The sequence below is a fragment of the Rhinolophus sinicus genome, linkage group LG17, assembly GCF_036562045.2.
Source record: "Rhinolophus sinicus isolate RSC01 linkage group LG17, ASM3656204v1, whole genome shotgun sequence".
Lineage (NCBI taxonomy): Eukaryota > Metazoa > Chordata > Mammalia > Chiroptera > Rhinolophidae > Rhinolophus > Rhinolophus sinicus.
This window is the reverse complement of record NC_133766.1, coordinates 6,961,763-6,978,087: the sequence shown is the minus strand read 5'-3', so window position 1 is coordinate 6,978,087 and position 16,325 is coordinate 6,961,763. Positions and strand designations below refer to the sequence as shown.

The window sequence follows — 16,325 nt, the reverse complement described above, 5'->3', positions numbered from 1 at the left end:
TTATTTCCTTTCCCTCAAACCAAAGGAGTCACGCCCATGTGACGCCTCCTGTCACTTTCACTCAATGCCATAGTTTAGAGTGGGATGTGGCGTGGACAGGGCCAGGAATCCTGAGGCTCAGGGCTTGTAGTCACTAGGTCAAGAGTAGGTGTCAGGACCCTTGAGCCGACCTGTGGTGGGAACTGCTCAGCAGACCTGGCCACATGCAGGTAGAAACTAGAGTCTGGAAGGGTCTGTCTGGTAACAGCTTGGGAAGGGCTGATGTCCAAAGCTCTCCAGATCCCCCCTCTCCCCCATCACATTTGTTTTGAGACCACTTCCCCTCCCACTTCCAAAGCCGCTGGGGCCAGGCTCCCTGCATTCTCTGTTCTTCTCTGCAGGGCTGGACAATATACACAGGCTCACATCCCAGGGCCGCTACGAGCTGCGAGTGGACATGCGGGACGGCCCGGAGGCCGTGTTTGCCCACTACGACAAGTTCTCCGTGGAGGACAGCAGGAACCTGTATAAACTCCGCATAGGAGCCTACAATGGCACTGCAGGTACCTTGGCCCCGAGCAGCCCCCCAGAACCCCCATATTCCAGGCCCAAGTGGCCCAGGCAGTGGCAGCTCCCGCTCAGCTCATGAATTCCCAGCTCGCCCATGGGGAGGGCAGAGGTCTGCAAATTGCTGGCTCTGGGCCAGGCTGTCCCTGACCACGCAGGTGACCTGAAATCAATTTCCCAGGACTTCACTCTCCTCATCTGGAAAACCGTAATAATGATGGCTTCCCCACTTCACAGAACAGTCAGAAAAAAAATGTGATAAGTGCAGTGCACGTGCTTTTAAAGTTAAAAAAAAAAAAGTGCAGTGGGAGGGCAAAGGATTATTTTTCTTGTCTCGATTAATCAATAGGGGCTCTTATCCAGAGAGAGCGTAATCATCTACTGTCTGGGGAGAAATCTCCCCTGTAATGAATGACACCGAGGAAAGCCGTCTTTGAACTAATGAAAATAAACCGGACCCTTCCTGATTCTGAGATCCCCCCGCCCCGCTTTTATAGCGGTCATCATAACACCCCATCAAGGAGCAAACAGCGGCACTTAAATGTCCCTCACTGGCCACATTTCTTCCCCTTCCTCTACGAGAACCACGTACATGGTCACGTTTTCTCTATAGATTTTTGTGACATTTCTACTAAGCAGAACAACCATGTCTAGAAGCCCTGTCGCATTAATAGATTTGTCGGAACATAACATTGAGTCTGCTTCTGAGGCTTTGCCCATCTGTTTCCTGGGTTGTATTACGGCATGTTTCATAAAACCTGTTTTGCCAAATATTCCACTGTTTGGTACATGGAGTTCTTGGTCCTTTCATTAACTCCAGTTTTAGGGCCGAATGCTAGAGTATAATTTTAGCAACATTTTTATGCCTCTTGGAATTAAGACGACCATCAAGGTGTTGACCTTCCCGTTTCTGCATCTGTCCAGTTATTGCTCTTTTCAGCCAGGTCTATAATGCTTTCCTTTGTCATTCTTCATATTTCCAAGCATTCCCAGTGGCACTGAGACCTGCCTGTAGTGCCCAATAAAAGGTGCAATTTACCACACTTTAGGCATAAAATAGTCATTGAAATGGAGTATATTTAACAAAATATCGGACTAACTCATTTCAAAAACAACCAGGCTGCATGGGGGTGACCCAGATTGTCTCCCGACACCGTAATTCATCACGGTGTCCTCTGGAGACAAAAGGAAACACGAATGTGTGTGTCCCAGTGCTGGCCTGGAGGAAACAGATGGGGGGGGGCAAGGGGGTGGAGCTGAGTGGACAGAGTTCTGAGCAGAGGTCGGGGGATGAGGAAATGAGTGGGAGAGAGCAGCATGGAGGTCTCTGACCCCCGAGGTGAGGCGGAGTAAGAGTTCAGTACAGCCAGGCTGAGGAACCAGGTGGAAATGGGAGAGGTAAGTGGCAGGTCCCTTACATGGAGGTCAAATTTGTTGAGGGTCAAATGTCCAGAAAGTCCTGACAGAAGAGTAACAAATTGGACAGCCTGACAAATGTGTCTTTATCCAGGGGACTCCCTCAGCTATCACCAGGGGCGCCCTTTCTCCACCGAGGACAGAGACAATGACATTGCAGTTACCAACTGTGCCATGTCCTACAAGGGCGCCTGGTGGTACAAGAACTGCCACCGGACCAACCTCAACGGGAAGTACGGCGAGTCCAGGCACAGTCAGGTAGGTGACGCTCTGCTGTTGTTTGAAATGTTTGAGGGCTGTGGAACCCACGGCCCCTTAGTGTTCTGTTTGGAATGGACAGAGCTGTGAAACCCACGCCCCTCAGCGTTCTGTTTACAATGATGGAGGGCTCTGGAACCCACAGTCCCTGAGCTTTCTGTTTGGAAAGATCAGGGATGTGGAACCAACGGCCCCTTAACGTTCTGTTTGGAATGATCGAGGGCTGTGGAAACCATGGCCCCTTGTTTTTCTGTTTGGAATGGTCAGAGTTGTGAAACCCACGGCCCCTTCATATTCTGTTTGGAAAGATTAGGGCTGTGGAACCCATTGCCCCTTAGCTTCAGGTTTGGAAGAATCAGGGCTGTGGAACTTACGGCCCCTTAGCTTTCAGTTTGAAATGATCGAGGGCTCTGGAACCCACGATCCCTGAGCTTTCTGTTTTGAATGATCAGAGCTGTGGAACCCACGGCCCCTTACCTTTCTGTTTGCAATGATGGAGGGCTCTGGAATCCACAGCCCCTTAGCTTTCTGTTTTAAATGCACATCTGGGTCTTACATTCCCTGTTAAAAAGAAATACTCAGAGTCTCAGGAAAGGACTATCATGAAAAATGATGCAGATACTGGGATATTGGCAGGACAGAGTAGAAAGCAGAGGAAGAAGGGGAAGCTTTTAGACTCAGGAGCTAGAACGCACCCAGGGAAGCCCTTGACAACCAGTCAAGTTCCATTTCCTTTCCTCGTCTAGGAGATTCCATCGCAAGCGCATCAGTTCCAGGGACAGCTTCACAGGCTCAGCTTCATCCTAAGAAGTGTACCAGGAAGGGAGTGATTAGAAATATCAGGGTAAACTGGACTGTCTGTCCCCATTAGAGACCACATGGCCATAGGCTGGGCTGGGTGACAGGGTGGGGTGACAGGGTGACAGCTGGATCAACTGGGACCTTCTTAGTGTTAGCACTGCAGCAGCCAGGGAAAGCCCTTAGTCCTGCACAAACCAAGATGGTTGGTCACCGTGCATGGAAACCCCTGACTCTCCCACCAGGAAGGAGCCGCCAAACACAGTTATTCTCTTCAAAATGAGTCTATGCTGTCGGGATTTTGAAATTCAACTCCAATTACCAGTACATGCAAATCCTAAAGGCCAAAAACAAAGGTGGTGAAACGGAGTGACCTGAGACACGTTCCAGATAAATACCCAAGCCCCAGGAGTGTTTAAAAAGAAAAGCTGGAAAGAGACTGCTCCTTGTACCTTCTTTGACAAAGCTTGGTGTTCATGGAAAACGGTGAAACCACATCGTGGGTGATCTGACGTGCTTCTCTTTCTCCCTCCCAGGGGATCAACTGGTACCACTGGAAGGGCCACGAGTTCTCCATCCCCTTTGTGGAAATGAAGATGCGTCCCTACAACCACCGGGTCATGGCAGGGAGGAAACGGCGGTCCTTGCACTTCTGAGCAGTGGGCAGCCGCGAGCCAACTGACCTTTCCTGTCATTCGTTTGTATTTTAGAATCTGAAACGAGGGGTGGGGGGTAATAGTAACGTGCTTTGCAACATATTCTGAGTGTCTGAAGGAAGCAGGAAGTAGCAGGGATCAGCTGAGAACCAGCGGTTCCTCCTGCCCCCCAGGGCCTGACCCTCAGCCATCCTTCCTCCTACCCAGCCATCCTTAACCTTCCTCTCTTCTCCCACCAAGGAGGAAAAGTGAGACGTTTTCGTAAAAGACCAAGTCAAAGGCAAGTCCTGGAGTCAGGTCGTGATGGTGACAGGCACGTGCCTTCTTTCCTTCTAAGCTGCGCTTCACTTCCGGGTATCTGTGCTCTGGTCACTGCCTTCGATGGCCAGGTTCTCAAACCAGCCCATGGAAGAAACCTCTGCAAGAGAGCTTTGCGAACACCTCCCCTTAAGAGGAAACATTAACCTCACCCCATCCCAGCAACCCAAGTCCTCTTTCATGGGCCAAAGATTCTCACCTCACAACACCTTTACTCTACCAGCCCAGTGGCCTCTGTTACCTTTCAAGAGTCGTAGGTTCCCTTCATGCCCCAGTGAGTCCATCCTACCCTCAGAGTCCCACGATCCCACAAATCCAACCAGCGTTTGGATAATAGTTCCCCATGACTTGCGTTCGTTGCCCGTGACTTTCCCTGTGGGTCATAAGTCACTGCCCCCACCCTCAGGTCAGACATAGAACAACCTTCTTTGGGGGGTGGGAGGGGGAGATGGTTGTAGCTTTTAGTGCTTAGGGGGTCAGGCACTGAGGAAGGACAGAAGTGGAATTCAGGGTACCTACCATCAAGATTCCAGATCCCACGGGGAACACAGGTCTTGGGTAGCTCCATTTTCTCTATTTCTTGTCCTGTTGGTCATGGATTGTTTTCTGAATTGCAAACGGAAGGCCTCCTCCTCCCTCCAGCCAGGCTGTCCTTTGAGTAGGGGGAATTTGGGGGGTTTTGTTTTTTCCTCTTTTTTGGTCCTGTGGGAAACAGGAATGACCTCCTTAATGGGGAGCGATCACGAGAAGCCTTTCTCCATCTTCTTTTATTATTCTGCCTTTGAGAGGGAAAATGAAAAGTGCCAGAGGAAATGAAATCTAGGAATCCAAAGGTGAATAGGGGAGGGCCGGGGGCCTACCTCCCGTTTTCTGAGATGTGCTCTCTTCACTAGCTTGATTTGATTTTTAAGTCTAAGACAGCTGGAGGCTGTAGAAGCCATGACCCTTCAGCTTCTCCAAAGCAAATGCCAGCTGCAACCATCCCGATAGCATCTGCCAAAATCCATGTCCAGTTTCCCCAGCTGCCCTCTCCCCTTCCTCAAGGCCCCAGTCCCACTTTCTCTAATACCCAGGTTTACTCAAACTGGGGCATCTTGGTACCTTGCCCAACCATTTAGAGGATGCGCCCGAGAGTTCGCAGTTTTCTAACGGAAACATCCACCATCTAACCAAGCCCAGATAACCAGGAAAGGACAGTCCCTCAGGCTGATGGTCACACCTGTAGTGTTGGGAGATGACACCAGCCACCACTCTCTGTAGATGCTCTCCCGTTAGCCGGCCTCCAAGGTCTTGCTCACGGCTGTGGTGTGGATGTGACTGACATACCTGGTGCTAGGAAACAGAGGTGACATTTTCATTTCTCAGTTCACCGTGGGCGTCAGAACAACTAGGAGAAGGAGGAAGAAACAGAAACAATCCTTTCAAGAAACCTGTGAATTAAATAAGATTGAACTAGAGTGAAACACCGATGAACAGTGGGAAGCACACTGAATGAGGAACCTGGGAGCTAAGGTACAGGCCTGCCACTGCCATTTTGCTCGCTCTAGGATATGAGGGAGGTGGCTTCACCTCTCTGGGCCTCAGTTTGCTCACCTGTTGCATGGAAGATTATACTAGAATGGCTTCTAACTTTCCTTTCCAGTTTGGCAGTCAGTACTGCTGGTCTCTGAGTAGAAACTGTCATTGGTGCGAGAATACAAGTAATGAAAATTCATTAAAGCCCCACTTTATTTAGGGAGGAGAAGAGAGGAGAGGAGAATTGAAGGAAGGAAGGAAGGAAGGAAGGAAGGAAGGAAGGAAGGAAGGAAGGAAGGAAGGAAGGAAGGAAGACTGACTCAGAAGTCATAAGTAAAACACACACACACACATACACACACACGAGAAAACACTACAGACGAGATTATGCCAAGAGGCTGAACTCATTTTGTCCATGAAAACAGAGCCAATACAGCCCACCTCATGAAGGAAACTGAACTGGAAAGGGATGATAGGTCTTCATTCAAGGAGAAGCCAAGAAGCATCAAGGGAAACCCAAACCTGCCTCTCGCTGGCACCATCTTACCTGGTAGAACATGGCTATAAATAGTCTCAGCAGCATTGCCTGGATTCATTTTAAAGCAACTTCAATGATTAGCTCACCCAGTCCTCTAGAAAAGGATTTATAGATTCCTTTTATTAAGTAGAGTGTTCTCAGGAGTTTTCACCACGTGTACGAGACACAGTACCCATTCTCTCCCCAAGGCCCGTGGTCAATTTGACTCAAAGCTTTTCCCCTTTACTCACTGACTCCTGCTTAACCTGCTCCTCCAAGCACCTGTGGTCTTCCACGGGAGGACCCATTAGGCAATACTCAACCTAAGCACCCTCACAGGACACGAAAGGAATTAGACGTGGACCCTGCCCAGGGGCAGCTTAACTGCAAACACCTCAGGATATGTACTTACAAAAACAAACCAAAACCTACCCACGACTGCACAGACTCACTGCCTAGACCCAAGATCCAGTTTTCCCTTTTTGCATTTCCCCATCAGAGAAAGGTAGTTTTTAACACAGCAAACTCACGTTCTCCACGGTTATTTCTGGAAGGTAAAGGAGATTCGTACAAAAGGGGGTCGGGAGGCAGGGGGATGCGAAAGACTAATCTGTGGAAAACTCCAGCTGGCCTTTAGACCAGATTTAACTGGAGAGAGGGAGACGTGCTAAGTGTCACCACAAGGTGGCGGTCACAACCCTCAGCCCCTTCCTGTAACCCTGGGCAACTTATCTTGGGGGTGAGGACAGTAAGTCCCTCCACGTTTCCAGGAGAACTCACACCAAACCAGGACCCAGGAACACTGGCCAACACATTTGCACAGCAGATTGATTTATAAAAGAACAGCAATAAGAAAAGTGGCAGCCAGGCCACGCAGAGCAAAGTTCCACAAATAGTTAAATCCGCCCTACGCTTCACCTACCCACACCCCACTCCACTCCTCATAAAGTGGCAAGACACCTCACACCTGCTCCCTGCCGCCTGGGAACCAACCAGCACCCCGCACACTGAAAACTGTTCTTTCAAAGACAGACCTGAAGAACCAAGGCTGCCAGAGAGCTCAATGCCAAACCAAACACTCCTCACCACGTGTAGACTTTCACATCCAGTCCCAGAACAGAGCTGTAGATTAAGGGACAAAAGGTCATTATGGAACCTTTTCAAAGAGCTCTTTTAAAAGCAGCAGTGGAGAAAAAGTTTATGAGCTCCTCTTTGTCCTCTCCTCTGGAAAAAAATAAAACAGAACCCGTGAGACCAGTGGATGCACCAAACCAAGGGGGTTGAAATAGACTAGCGAGTGGCCCAGATTTGCAAATTCTCCTGGGCCTTGAAAGCATTTTTTTCTTTTTCTTTTCACCTGCACCCAGAATTTCAGAAAAGGTTGAGTCACTGACTCAGGATATGTGTTTTTCTTTCTCATCGGCAGACTCCTGTTCGATCTAATTCCTTGCTTGCATTTCTTTCCCTCCAAAGGGGAACTCTTCTTGCATCTCGCTGTCCACTCTTAAAATTTTGAAAAGGAACCTATGAAAGATTCTAACTTGAGTTCAGCTTCCATAATCCCACAGCAGCTGGGAAAGTCTGTCTGCACGCGCCTCAGATTTGTAAAGGCGGCAAGAAGGGCCTTGGTCCTCTGAAGCCTGGGGCCCTAATCTGGGCCCAGAAGTCTGCGTGATGCACAAAGCTCCAGGTACCAGACTCTGCCTGGCCTCCCTGGGTGGTCGTTTTCCTCTAGGTAACAGTGACAGAGCTATGCTGGGCTCTGAGCGAAGGTGAGTCACAGGCAGGGCTGGATTCTGGGCTGTGCCTGCAGCCTGTCTCTGGCTGCACCTCAGGGGCCCCTGGCCACGTTCCAAAAGATCTTTGACTAACTGCTTCCTTAAACTTTTGTTTCTTCCGTAACCCAACCCCACACAGATGTGATAAAGTTTTCCTCAACAAGTGTGGCACCACCAGGCCTCATGGGAAATGACCAACCAAACAAAAACCTCAAAAAAGCAAGTAGGGGAAGAACTCCAGTCTACCTGAAGAGGGTGTGCTGGTGTAGCCTCGGGTCCAATTTAAAAGCAGTGGCTCTGGTACATCCTAATTGTAGACACACTAGATTTGCTTCTGTCCATTCTGTGCTGTTCAAGCCTTGAGAACGAGCTGAGAAGAAGGAAACATAAAATATAAAATACCAAGGAACATAAAAAAATATGCTGATGGAGCATTAGAGACTAGAGCAAGCTTTCCACAGGAGGCCCCCAGTAACAGTGCAGAGCTCAGGTGTGAGGGGTCCTGGTAAAGACCTGGAGCTCCGGCCCCTGCCCTCCCACCAGAGGCCTGTCGGTTCACCCACTGCCTCTGAAGAGAAAGGAAGGCCCCAGAAGCCTGCCCCCTGCACAGACCCAGAAACAGAAGGACTTTCCTGGTTTGCTTAACCAACCCTGCCTCGACCTCCATTTTCCTTCCCAGTCCCAAGCCTGGTTTGTTACCTCCAGCATTTCTGATTAATTTTTCAAGGTCACCCCTCGCCTAAAGCATGACTTCATTGTCCAAACGTCCTTGGCAAACCTCACAGCCTTTGGACAGTGTTGCGTTTCCTCCAAACCGGAAATCCTCGCTCGCTCCCCAAGCTTAATAAGGCTATTACAGAATATCCAAATAACACAGCTCTTGTTCCTCAGAAAAACTTGGCCCCTCTCTTAATAAAACAGCTCCTAGTTGTTGTCAGCTGTGAGGCTGGGCTGATGCGAAATTTCCAGTTGAGAGATATTTAACCCTTTCAGTCTCCCTGGGGTCGCTCTCCCAGGTACTGGCTCATTAGTCCCACGGGTTCGTTGGAGGCAGTGCAGACATCCCAGGAGGCCGGGGACACCTAAGCCACAGAGCAGGTTTGGGCTCAGACGCAGGGCCAGGGGGCAAATGCATGGATGAGCACTGTTTCCTTTCTGTCACTCTTTAGCATCCCCCAGGGAGACTCTGTGTTGCTTTTTAACATCCTGTCTTTGAATGCTAATATGCTCATCGCTGTCTCCAAACGAAGGTGGAAACACACCTTCAGAGCTGGAGGGAACTACAGAGAGAACATCGGACCCAACACACAATTTCAAACTTGAGAAAACCGAGGCCCAGAAAGGTTAGGCAACTTGCCCAGGTTAGCACAGCTAATTAGTAACAGAACTGAGATCAGATCTGGCACAGGCTTTTTAATTTTTCTCTCCCCAGACGAAGACGAAGAGAAATGGTATTTATGGCACACCTACTGGTTTCCGGATACTGGGCTAGGAGATCAACATATATATTACTTTGTTAAATCCTCACCAGAACCCTGACTCAAGTTTAACCGTTTTACAAATGAGACAGTGGAGGCACAGAAAGGTTAAGAAACATGCCTAAAGTCACACAGGATTAAGTAGAGCTACAATAGGAAGCTCTTTGTCTAACTCTAAAACCCTTGCTTTGCTACTTCAGGAGACTAGAGCCTTTTATATTTATTTAGCCAAGTGGCCACCATCTTGGATTTGTTGATGTTTTCACAAAGGGGCTTCTGATACCACTTCCTCTCTCCTCTTCATCTTTTCAGAAAAGGGAGTCAGTCTTTGCGCTGTTTTTGCCATATATCCCAGAGGATCTTGAACCTCACTTGGCAGCTCTTTTACTTTCCTTTTTGTTTCGTTTTCTGTTTTGTTGTTTTGTTTTGTGGGAGGTGAGGAAGGGGGTCACAACAGGTTGGGAGGGGAAGGTAAAGAACACAACACAAACACTATTTCCCTGACCCCACTCCTTCAGGAATATGCAGCCTCTTTCTCACCCAACATTAGAAGAGTGGGAAATTGCAGAGTCATTCCTCCCAAACTGGGGCAGACAATGTACCCAGGATTGGGGAAGGGGAAGCCACAGAATAAACGTGGTGGCACGTGTTCCTAGAGTATCAATTTTATGCCTGGATTTGAGAGGAAAGTGGTTACATTATTAATATAATCAAACCAATGCAGATGGTATCAAATGCAGAAATCCTGTGAGTTTTTAGGCTAAAACCTGTATGTTACAGACTCATTGGGGTGCCCTCCTTCCAGACTCTCAGAGGTACAAAGGTGTCTTTCTTCGTGGTCCCCTGAAGGAGCACATCAGTGGAATATTTTGAGGAATGAGGCTAGAAGAAGACAGGAGACAAATTAATTCATTCCTTAGTTTCTTTTTCCCTCTCCCTACCTGCTCCCACCTCCCCCAGTGGGCTGGGGGCTCAGAGGACCGTGGGCTACAAGCTCAGCTCTCTTTGTCACTTGGGGGAGTTGAGAAGGAAATCAGTTCTTGGTAACTTGTATTTTAAGCTGCCAGGTCAAAACTCCAGAAATGAACCCCTTTCTCTTCATCGAATGACATTTCTACACACAGGAATAGATAGATCTCCCCAAGAAAGAACTCTGCATTTTAAGGTCCTCTTCCACGTGGGGGCTGTTTGGGCAGCAGTGATGCTTGCTGTTAGCAGTGACACCTATATGTTAGATGCACCAGACACCATGGTTTCTGCAAACACATCAGCCAAGAAAATGCTCTCCCACCATCCCCCTGCCTCCGCCCAGCCCTCTCGGAGGCCTAGACTCACGCCAGGGTCCCACAGGCTCAAGGTTCAGAATCTATGAGACCCTCCCTCCTATCACCCACCCGCCCAGTTATTCCAAACTCAAATATGCTCCAGGCCCAGAGGAACTCCAGGCGCCCTAAGCAAGTCACTGTGGCTTGGAGGGAGCTGATCCCTGGGGCCAGGCCGCTGACACCCACCCCGTGGTCTCTAGATGGTTGTCCCGAGAAATCCCCAACACCAAGCCCTCCACTCGCTCCGAGCTTGTGTTTGCCATTTTAACCTTTAACAGCCTTTTCAGGTAAAAATAACAAAGACCAATTTACTGACTTTATAGCTACAACGTGCTTGGGAAAGCATTTCCTCAAAAGGAAGGCTGGGAGGAAGAAGAAAAACACGACAGTGGAGTAGACACTCCCTGGGCGATGTACACGGTAAAGAACTAAACTAAAAATGAAAGCCTACGGAGGAAGGGAGCGGACAAACCAACATGCCCACCCTTTCACGGCACTGGAGCTCAAAGACTGGAAACTCCGCTCGTTAACCATTGTTAACCAGTGTTGTTAGTCCTGATTACTTTTAGCCTCTGTATAGTTCCTTTTTTAAACACATTTTCTATACGTTAATAAAAGATCCTGAAGGACTGAGGTGCATCTTCTGGGCCCTGTGGGGAATGAAGGGGACACGCCTTTCTGCACCAGTGGCCTGCCTCCCCCTTTGCTCCGTGTTCACCTGTCACTATGGCCAGATGTCATCTCTGCACCCCCCGTTCGGGTAGGCTGTTCTCATACCTGGCATCCTGTTCCCCCATCCGGGTCCCTTGCCTTCCCTGTTCCTCTTCTCGCGTTCTATCCTCACGACCTCTTTTACCTACTCCTTCTCCTCTTTCCACCGCACCCTTTCTTCCTCGCCTGTCTCCCACCCACTTTGAATCCTTCATCTTCCCCTTTGCTTTTCACGTCAGAAAAGGTCATTGATGGGTGGCAGCCTCTGCTGGCTGTCCCAGCATCACCCGATTGGTCTTGACTGTCCCACTGCCCAGCTCCCTCAACCCCAACCCCGGAGCGCCCGTGGTAGGCAGATCTCCAAGGCTCTAGTGCCATCTACGGGCGCTGGCGGAGAATGTGCAACAGGCCCAACTTGCTGAGCCTGCCTACCCTGGGCTCTGTCAGTCTCCAGCGCCTGTGACCACCTGCCGCTCAGACTTGGGCACCTGGGAAAACATTCTCCCTTTGTCTCCCTTGAAAATGGGCCCAGTGTACATTGGAAGGTCAACTCTAACCTCCAGGTAGCATTAGGCAGGTTACAGCCCCAAGAGGAGGGTCATGAGGGAGACTTACACCCAGTTCAGGGCCAGGAAAACAGAGATACCTGTAATGCAGGGCGGTGCTGAAGGTACCAGAAATGCAGACGAGCTTTCTCGGCTGGAGTGGCTAGGGGTGTGCAGGGAGACTACCTGGAGAGGTCCACCTGGCTGGGGCTCACGCCAATAGAAATAATTCAGCTTGGGGAGGGAACAGCGTGACTAAGAGTCGGAGGACAGAAACAGCACAACCTGAAGGGGCAGGGCCAGGAGAGGTGGAAGATGCCTGGCCCGGCCCCCACATTTGCCTGGCTTCCTGGTCCCTGAGGTGGTCAGGACAGACTGAACACTGTGACTCCCCAAGGCCAAGAGGGAGGGACCTTGCTCCATGTCCCCTTGTAAAAAGGGAAACAGAACGTATTTTTAAAAGGGATAGAATCTCAAACTTGGAATTAATTTTTTTTTTTAAAGGTTCATTCCTGCTAGTCTTTTCTAGGTAGAGCAAGCCCTTCTCAACCCTGGTGCCACGTGAGAAACAGGGACAGAATCCCAGCTCCCAGCCAGGTGACCGTCTCCCACTGAAGGTGCCCTACGGGAACAGGGGGCAGAGAGCTTCCTTAGCCCTTTCCCTGGGCCTCGTTTCCTCTTTCTTCGTCATTTCCTAAAAACAGATTTCTAGACAATAAAGGCCCTTTGCAAGCAGCCACATTTCCTGGTCCTGTTTCAAACAGGCCACTCTGGAAACCCATACCTTAAGATTATGTTACTGAAGCAGTGACTGTTGTTATATGCACATAAAACCTGTCACCCGCACAAATCCAAATCTTGACTCTCACCCTGCATGTTCTCTGGGGATGGGAAACTCACGGGAGGGAGGGGGACTTCAAGGAATTTCAGTAATTAGTGCTAATTCCTGAGGTGACTGAATGCTAACATTACGTTCTAACTTAAATGAGTATAATTCACCCATTGCTTAAGACCTCTGGGTGTATTTACAACCATCTGAACAGAGATTTAATTATTGCTGTGTTGTGGGAACTAAGGACTGCCAGGGGTAAAATTAAAAGTGGGTTATTAAGCAAGAGAAATGTTAGCAGCATTAGTAATCAGTGCAATTACCAAGAACCCGACTAAAACACAGTAGCCGTGTCTCTCCTGTAATGACCCAGTGTCCCTGGGGACATGTGCCTCAGCAGCAGTCAGCAGTGACGTCATCATGCAATAAGGGCCCTCGGAGCCTGTATTTCTCCTCTCGCATGATATGTGCAATATACCCCATTGCCCAGGCTTTCAGGGAATTACAAAAAGTGTGCACTCAATGCACAGACCCCACGCACCTGTGTCTCTATACGTCTTCTCTCATCTCACCATCCCCTTCAATGAGCACCTACTATGGACCAGACCCAATGCTGTCTGGATGTGCAGGAATGAAAGGCCTGGTCCCCCTTGAAAAGATGTCATCTCATTTGCCTCTTTTGCCTCTTTCGTTTCCAGCCACTTGTACCAAACTCCCCACTCCCTAATAAGCCCCTCACATGAAAGATTTTAAAACAGAATAGAGTACAATTTCCAAACTTATGTTTATGTGTTCATGAGGAACTGGAAAGAGATATGCAGTAAAAGAATTCAGCTAATTAGGATGAGGGTTGTCATTTGAATGTTGACAATATTTTTTTAAACTCAGACACATTTCAAACATGTCAAACACTAAGAAACGTGGCAATTAAGGAACTTCTGGAATCCAAAAAAGCTAAGAGAAACTTCTCAAAGGATTAATTACTATAGCATCTTCCTTGGGGGAGCTGAAGGGAATGAGGGCATCGGAAAATGTTCTGGAAGTTTTAGATGTTTATGTTCCTTCATGCCTTAAATAACAATTGCTATGAGCAGAGATCACAGCTAAACGCTCATTCATAGCTTGTGTGGAAGCTTCGGGTCTGCTCTTTGTGACAAACAATAAGCCCTTTAGAGGTTTCTGGGAAATGAGGGTACATTACAAGAAATGCGGTAGCAATTATGAAAATCCAATATGCTAGCTGTGCAGGAAATTTAAAGATCCAAGAAAAACAGTGAGAGAACGCTGAGGGAATGTGTAAATTATGTCTGTGTGCAGGCAATACCCAGTGTGATTTGTGATCCCCACTCACTTTTATGACTTTCCTTCCATAAACAAAACCCACGGAGTAATAACCAAAACTTGTATTTACAGCCAAAGCTACCCTGAAACAATTGGCCACGATGACAAGCTGGATCACTGTTGAGGCAACTCAGCTAACTTAGCTGGCCAAGAAGACTCAGTAACAACGGAGTCTGCAACACGGAAACACCTGCCCTCCCACCCTCCCTCCAACTCCATCATGTACCATTTAAATACTCTGAGAAACATTCGTGTACATCTGGTTTTCAACCCTCTTTTATTTTGTCCCAAGGAAATGACCTGAATTTTAACTCAGTTTGAAATGTCCGTGGTTGCTGTAGGGCAGGGTTTTCATATAGCAGTACTACTGACATTTGGGTCAGAGAAATCTTTGCTGCAGGAAAATATCCCACGTGTTGTAGAATAGTCAGCAGCATCCCTGGCTTCTACCCATCAAATTATAGTAGGACTAGCACCACCCTCCAAGTTGTAACAACCTAAACTATCCAGACACTCCCAAAGACAGTGTGCCCTCGGGGTGGGCAAATCACCCTCAATGGAGAATCAGAGAGAGATTTATCACCGAGAAAAAGATGACTTAGATTCAGACTTCATTAAAGCAACATTTTAAGAAGCATCAGTCAGGCCATTTCAGTCTAAAAGACAAAAGAGCCCCCCCGCAAATAGAACATTGCTATAGCTTTTCTATGGAATCTTTTTTTGTATAGGTTATAAATGTGTGAAAAGCCTATCTATGTTTTATTGTCGCTTCGTTCTGTTGGAATCACTCTGGGTATTTTTGTGGCATGAGATTAGATTCCAAGCAAAGGGAGTGGAATTTATAAGCTGGTGCTAACAGAAAATGAGTTTGGCTTACCATGGTTCGATTTATCATGGCTTTCCAGGAATCAATTAAATTCAAATCAAGGGTCACTTGTAAATTAGACCTTTAGCTCTGTGGCTTCCCCTGATGGACAATAATAAATGATATTGATTGTTTAGGAGCCCCAAATACCTCACAATCTCATATGTCCTGGAGGTTTCTTAAGAAAAAAGAAACCAAGGGTAAGTTAGGCACCAAAGATAGAAGAAAGGGAAGGCTTTGTCCCAAAATTCTGCCTACATTCCAATTCTAGTATCACTCACTGCCTGTGCTCAACAGGAGAATGTGGATATAAAGTCACACGCCTACGAGAGTGCTCCGTGACATTAGGGAAAGCACAGGGTGAACCAGACTCTCAGCCAAGGAAAACTTGAATTGTGTCACAAGAACAGAGATGGAGCAAAAGGGGAAAATAGATAGTCGTCCATGAAAGAAATCCACTGCACCCTCAGTACGTAACAGAGAAGCACACCTACCACCAAACCCCTTTACCTAGCTCACCCTCCAAAACAAGCTGTTCTGGGACACAGGAAGGGGCGTGAGGGGAGGACGCCATGCTTCCTTCCAGATTTTTTCAGAGAAAACACAATGTTGATGTTTCTGTCCCATGGTCCCAGCCATGCTTGTTGGGCCATGTGGCCTCATTTTGTGCTTGGGAAATGCAGCCACCATGGTAGATCTGTGTAATGTTATGTAGGTTGTGAAAGTCACCTGGGATCAGGAGAGGGTCAATATGCAAGTGTGATTGGCAGCAGTGGCCCTCACATTTGCTTCTCTCGGTCAGATGGGACAGGTCTGGGTCAGTCTCTCATGTAATCCGATGAGGTCCCTTCCTGCAGCGGTGTGTGTTGCCACAGAGCTCACAGCAAGTGAGGAAAATTTGGGGTTCCCATCTCGGTGCCAAAGAAGATGGTCTGCTTTCTATTGGGATCTTTTTCCCCACAGAGTCGTCTTCAGATGAAGAGCCACTGAGGCAATTCAGAAAGTGCCTCTACCATTAGGGTCGGCCTACAACTCATTATCAGACTTCTAGAACCATCTATTTCTCTTCCAAGATTAAGCTACTCTGAAAAGCTGAGCCAGCATCATCCTCTATCCACTAGGTACCAGTTGTGTTCACACACACACACACACACACACACAGCTATGACAACCAAAAATGTCCCCTGAGGGCAAAATCATCTCGCCTTGAAAATCATTGACAGGACACAGAGGTTCAGGCCTGAACAAACCAGCACAGTCATATTCGGACCCACAGTTACTGGTTCAGGGGTGAACACAAGTCTCAATTCAATCCCCGAAGATTAGAGGAAACATGTTTAGGTGACTTCAAAGAATGAAACGCTCACTCCCTCCGAATCTGCAGTATGTGGATGAAACTCTTGGAACTGTGTATCCGTTTTCTCTTCAT

At 48.2% G+C, this 16,325-nt stretch overlaps 1 protein-coding gene and 1 long non-coding RNA gene across 6 annotated transcripts in view; one reads left to right on the top strand and one right to left on the bottom strand.

Moving 5' to 3' along the window:
• The window catches only part of TNR (tenascin R), a 74,792-nt gene extending 63,557 nt beyond the window's left edge, over window positions 1-11,235 (top strand). For all 3 annotated transcript variants that reach the window (XM_074322509.1, XM_074322510.1, XM_074322507.1), the window contains 3 exons: window positions 381-542; window positions 2,057-2,220; window positions 3,555-11,235. In XM_074322509.1, the coding sequence (XP_074178610.1) occupies window positions 381-542; window positions 2,057-2,220; window positions 3,555-3,674 (446 nt within the window). In that variant the 3' untranslated portion in view covers window positions 3,675-11,235. The remainder of the gene's footprint in view (window positions 1-380; window positions 543-2,056; window positions 2,221-3,554) is intronic.
• LOC141569389 (uncharacterized) lies at window positions 537-5,328 on the bottom strand. Of its 3 annotated transcripts, none has more exons than XR_012493007.1 (4): window positions 5,212-5,328; window positions 3,471-4,694; window positions 2,916-3,023; window positions 537-1,555 (listed from the first exon to the last, which is right to left on the bottom strand). It is a non-coding gene; the product is annotated as an uncharacterized LOC141569389 (long non-coding RNA). The 3 variants fall into 3 exon arrangements; XR_012493006.1 differs by lacking the exon at window positions 537-1,555 and adding an exon at window positions 2,215-2,781; XR_012493005.1 differs by lacking the exon at window positions 537-1,555 and having other exon boundaries at window positions 2,215-3,023.
• Window positions 11,236-16,325: the final 5,090 nt, after the last annotated feature.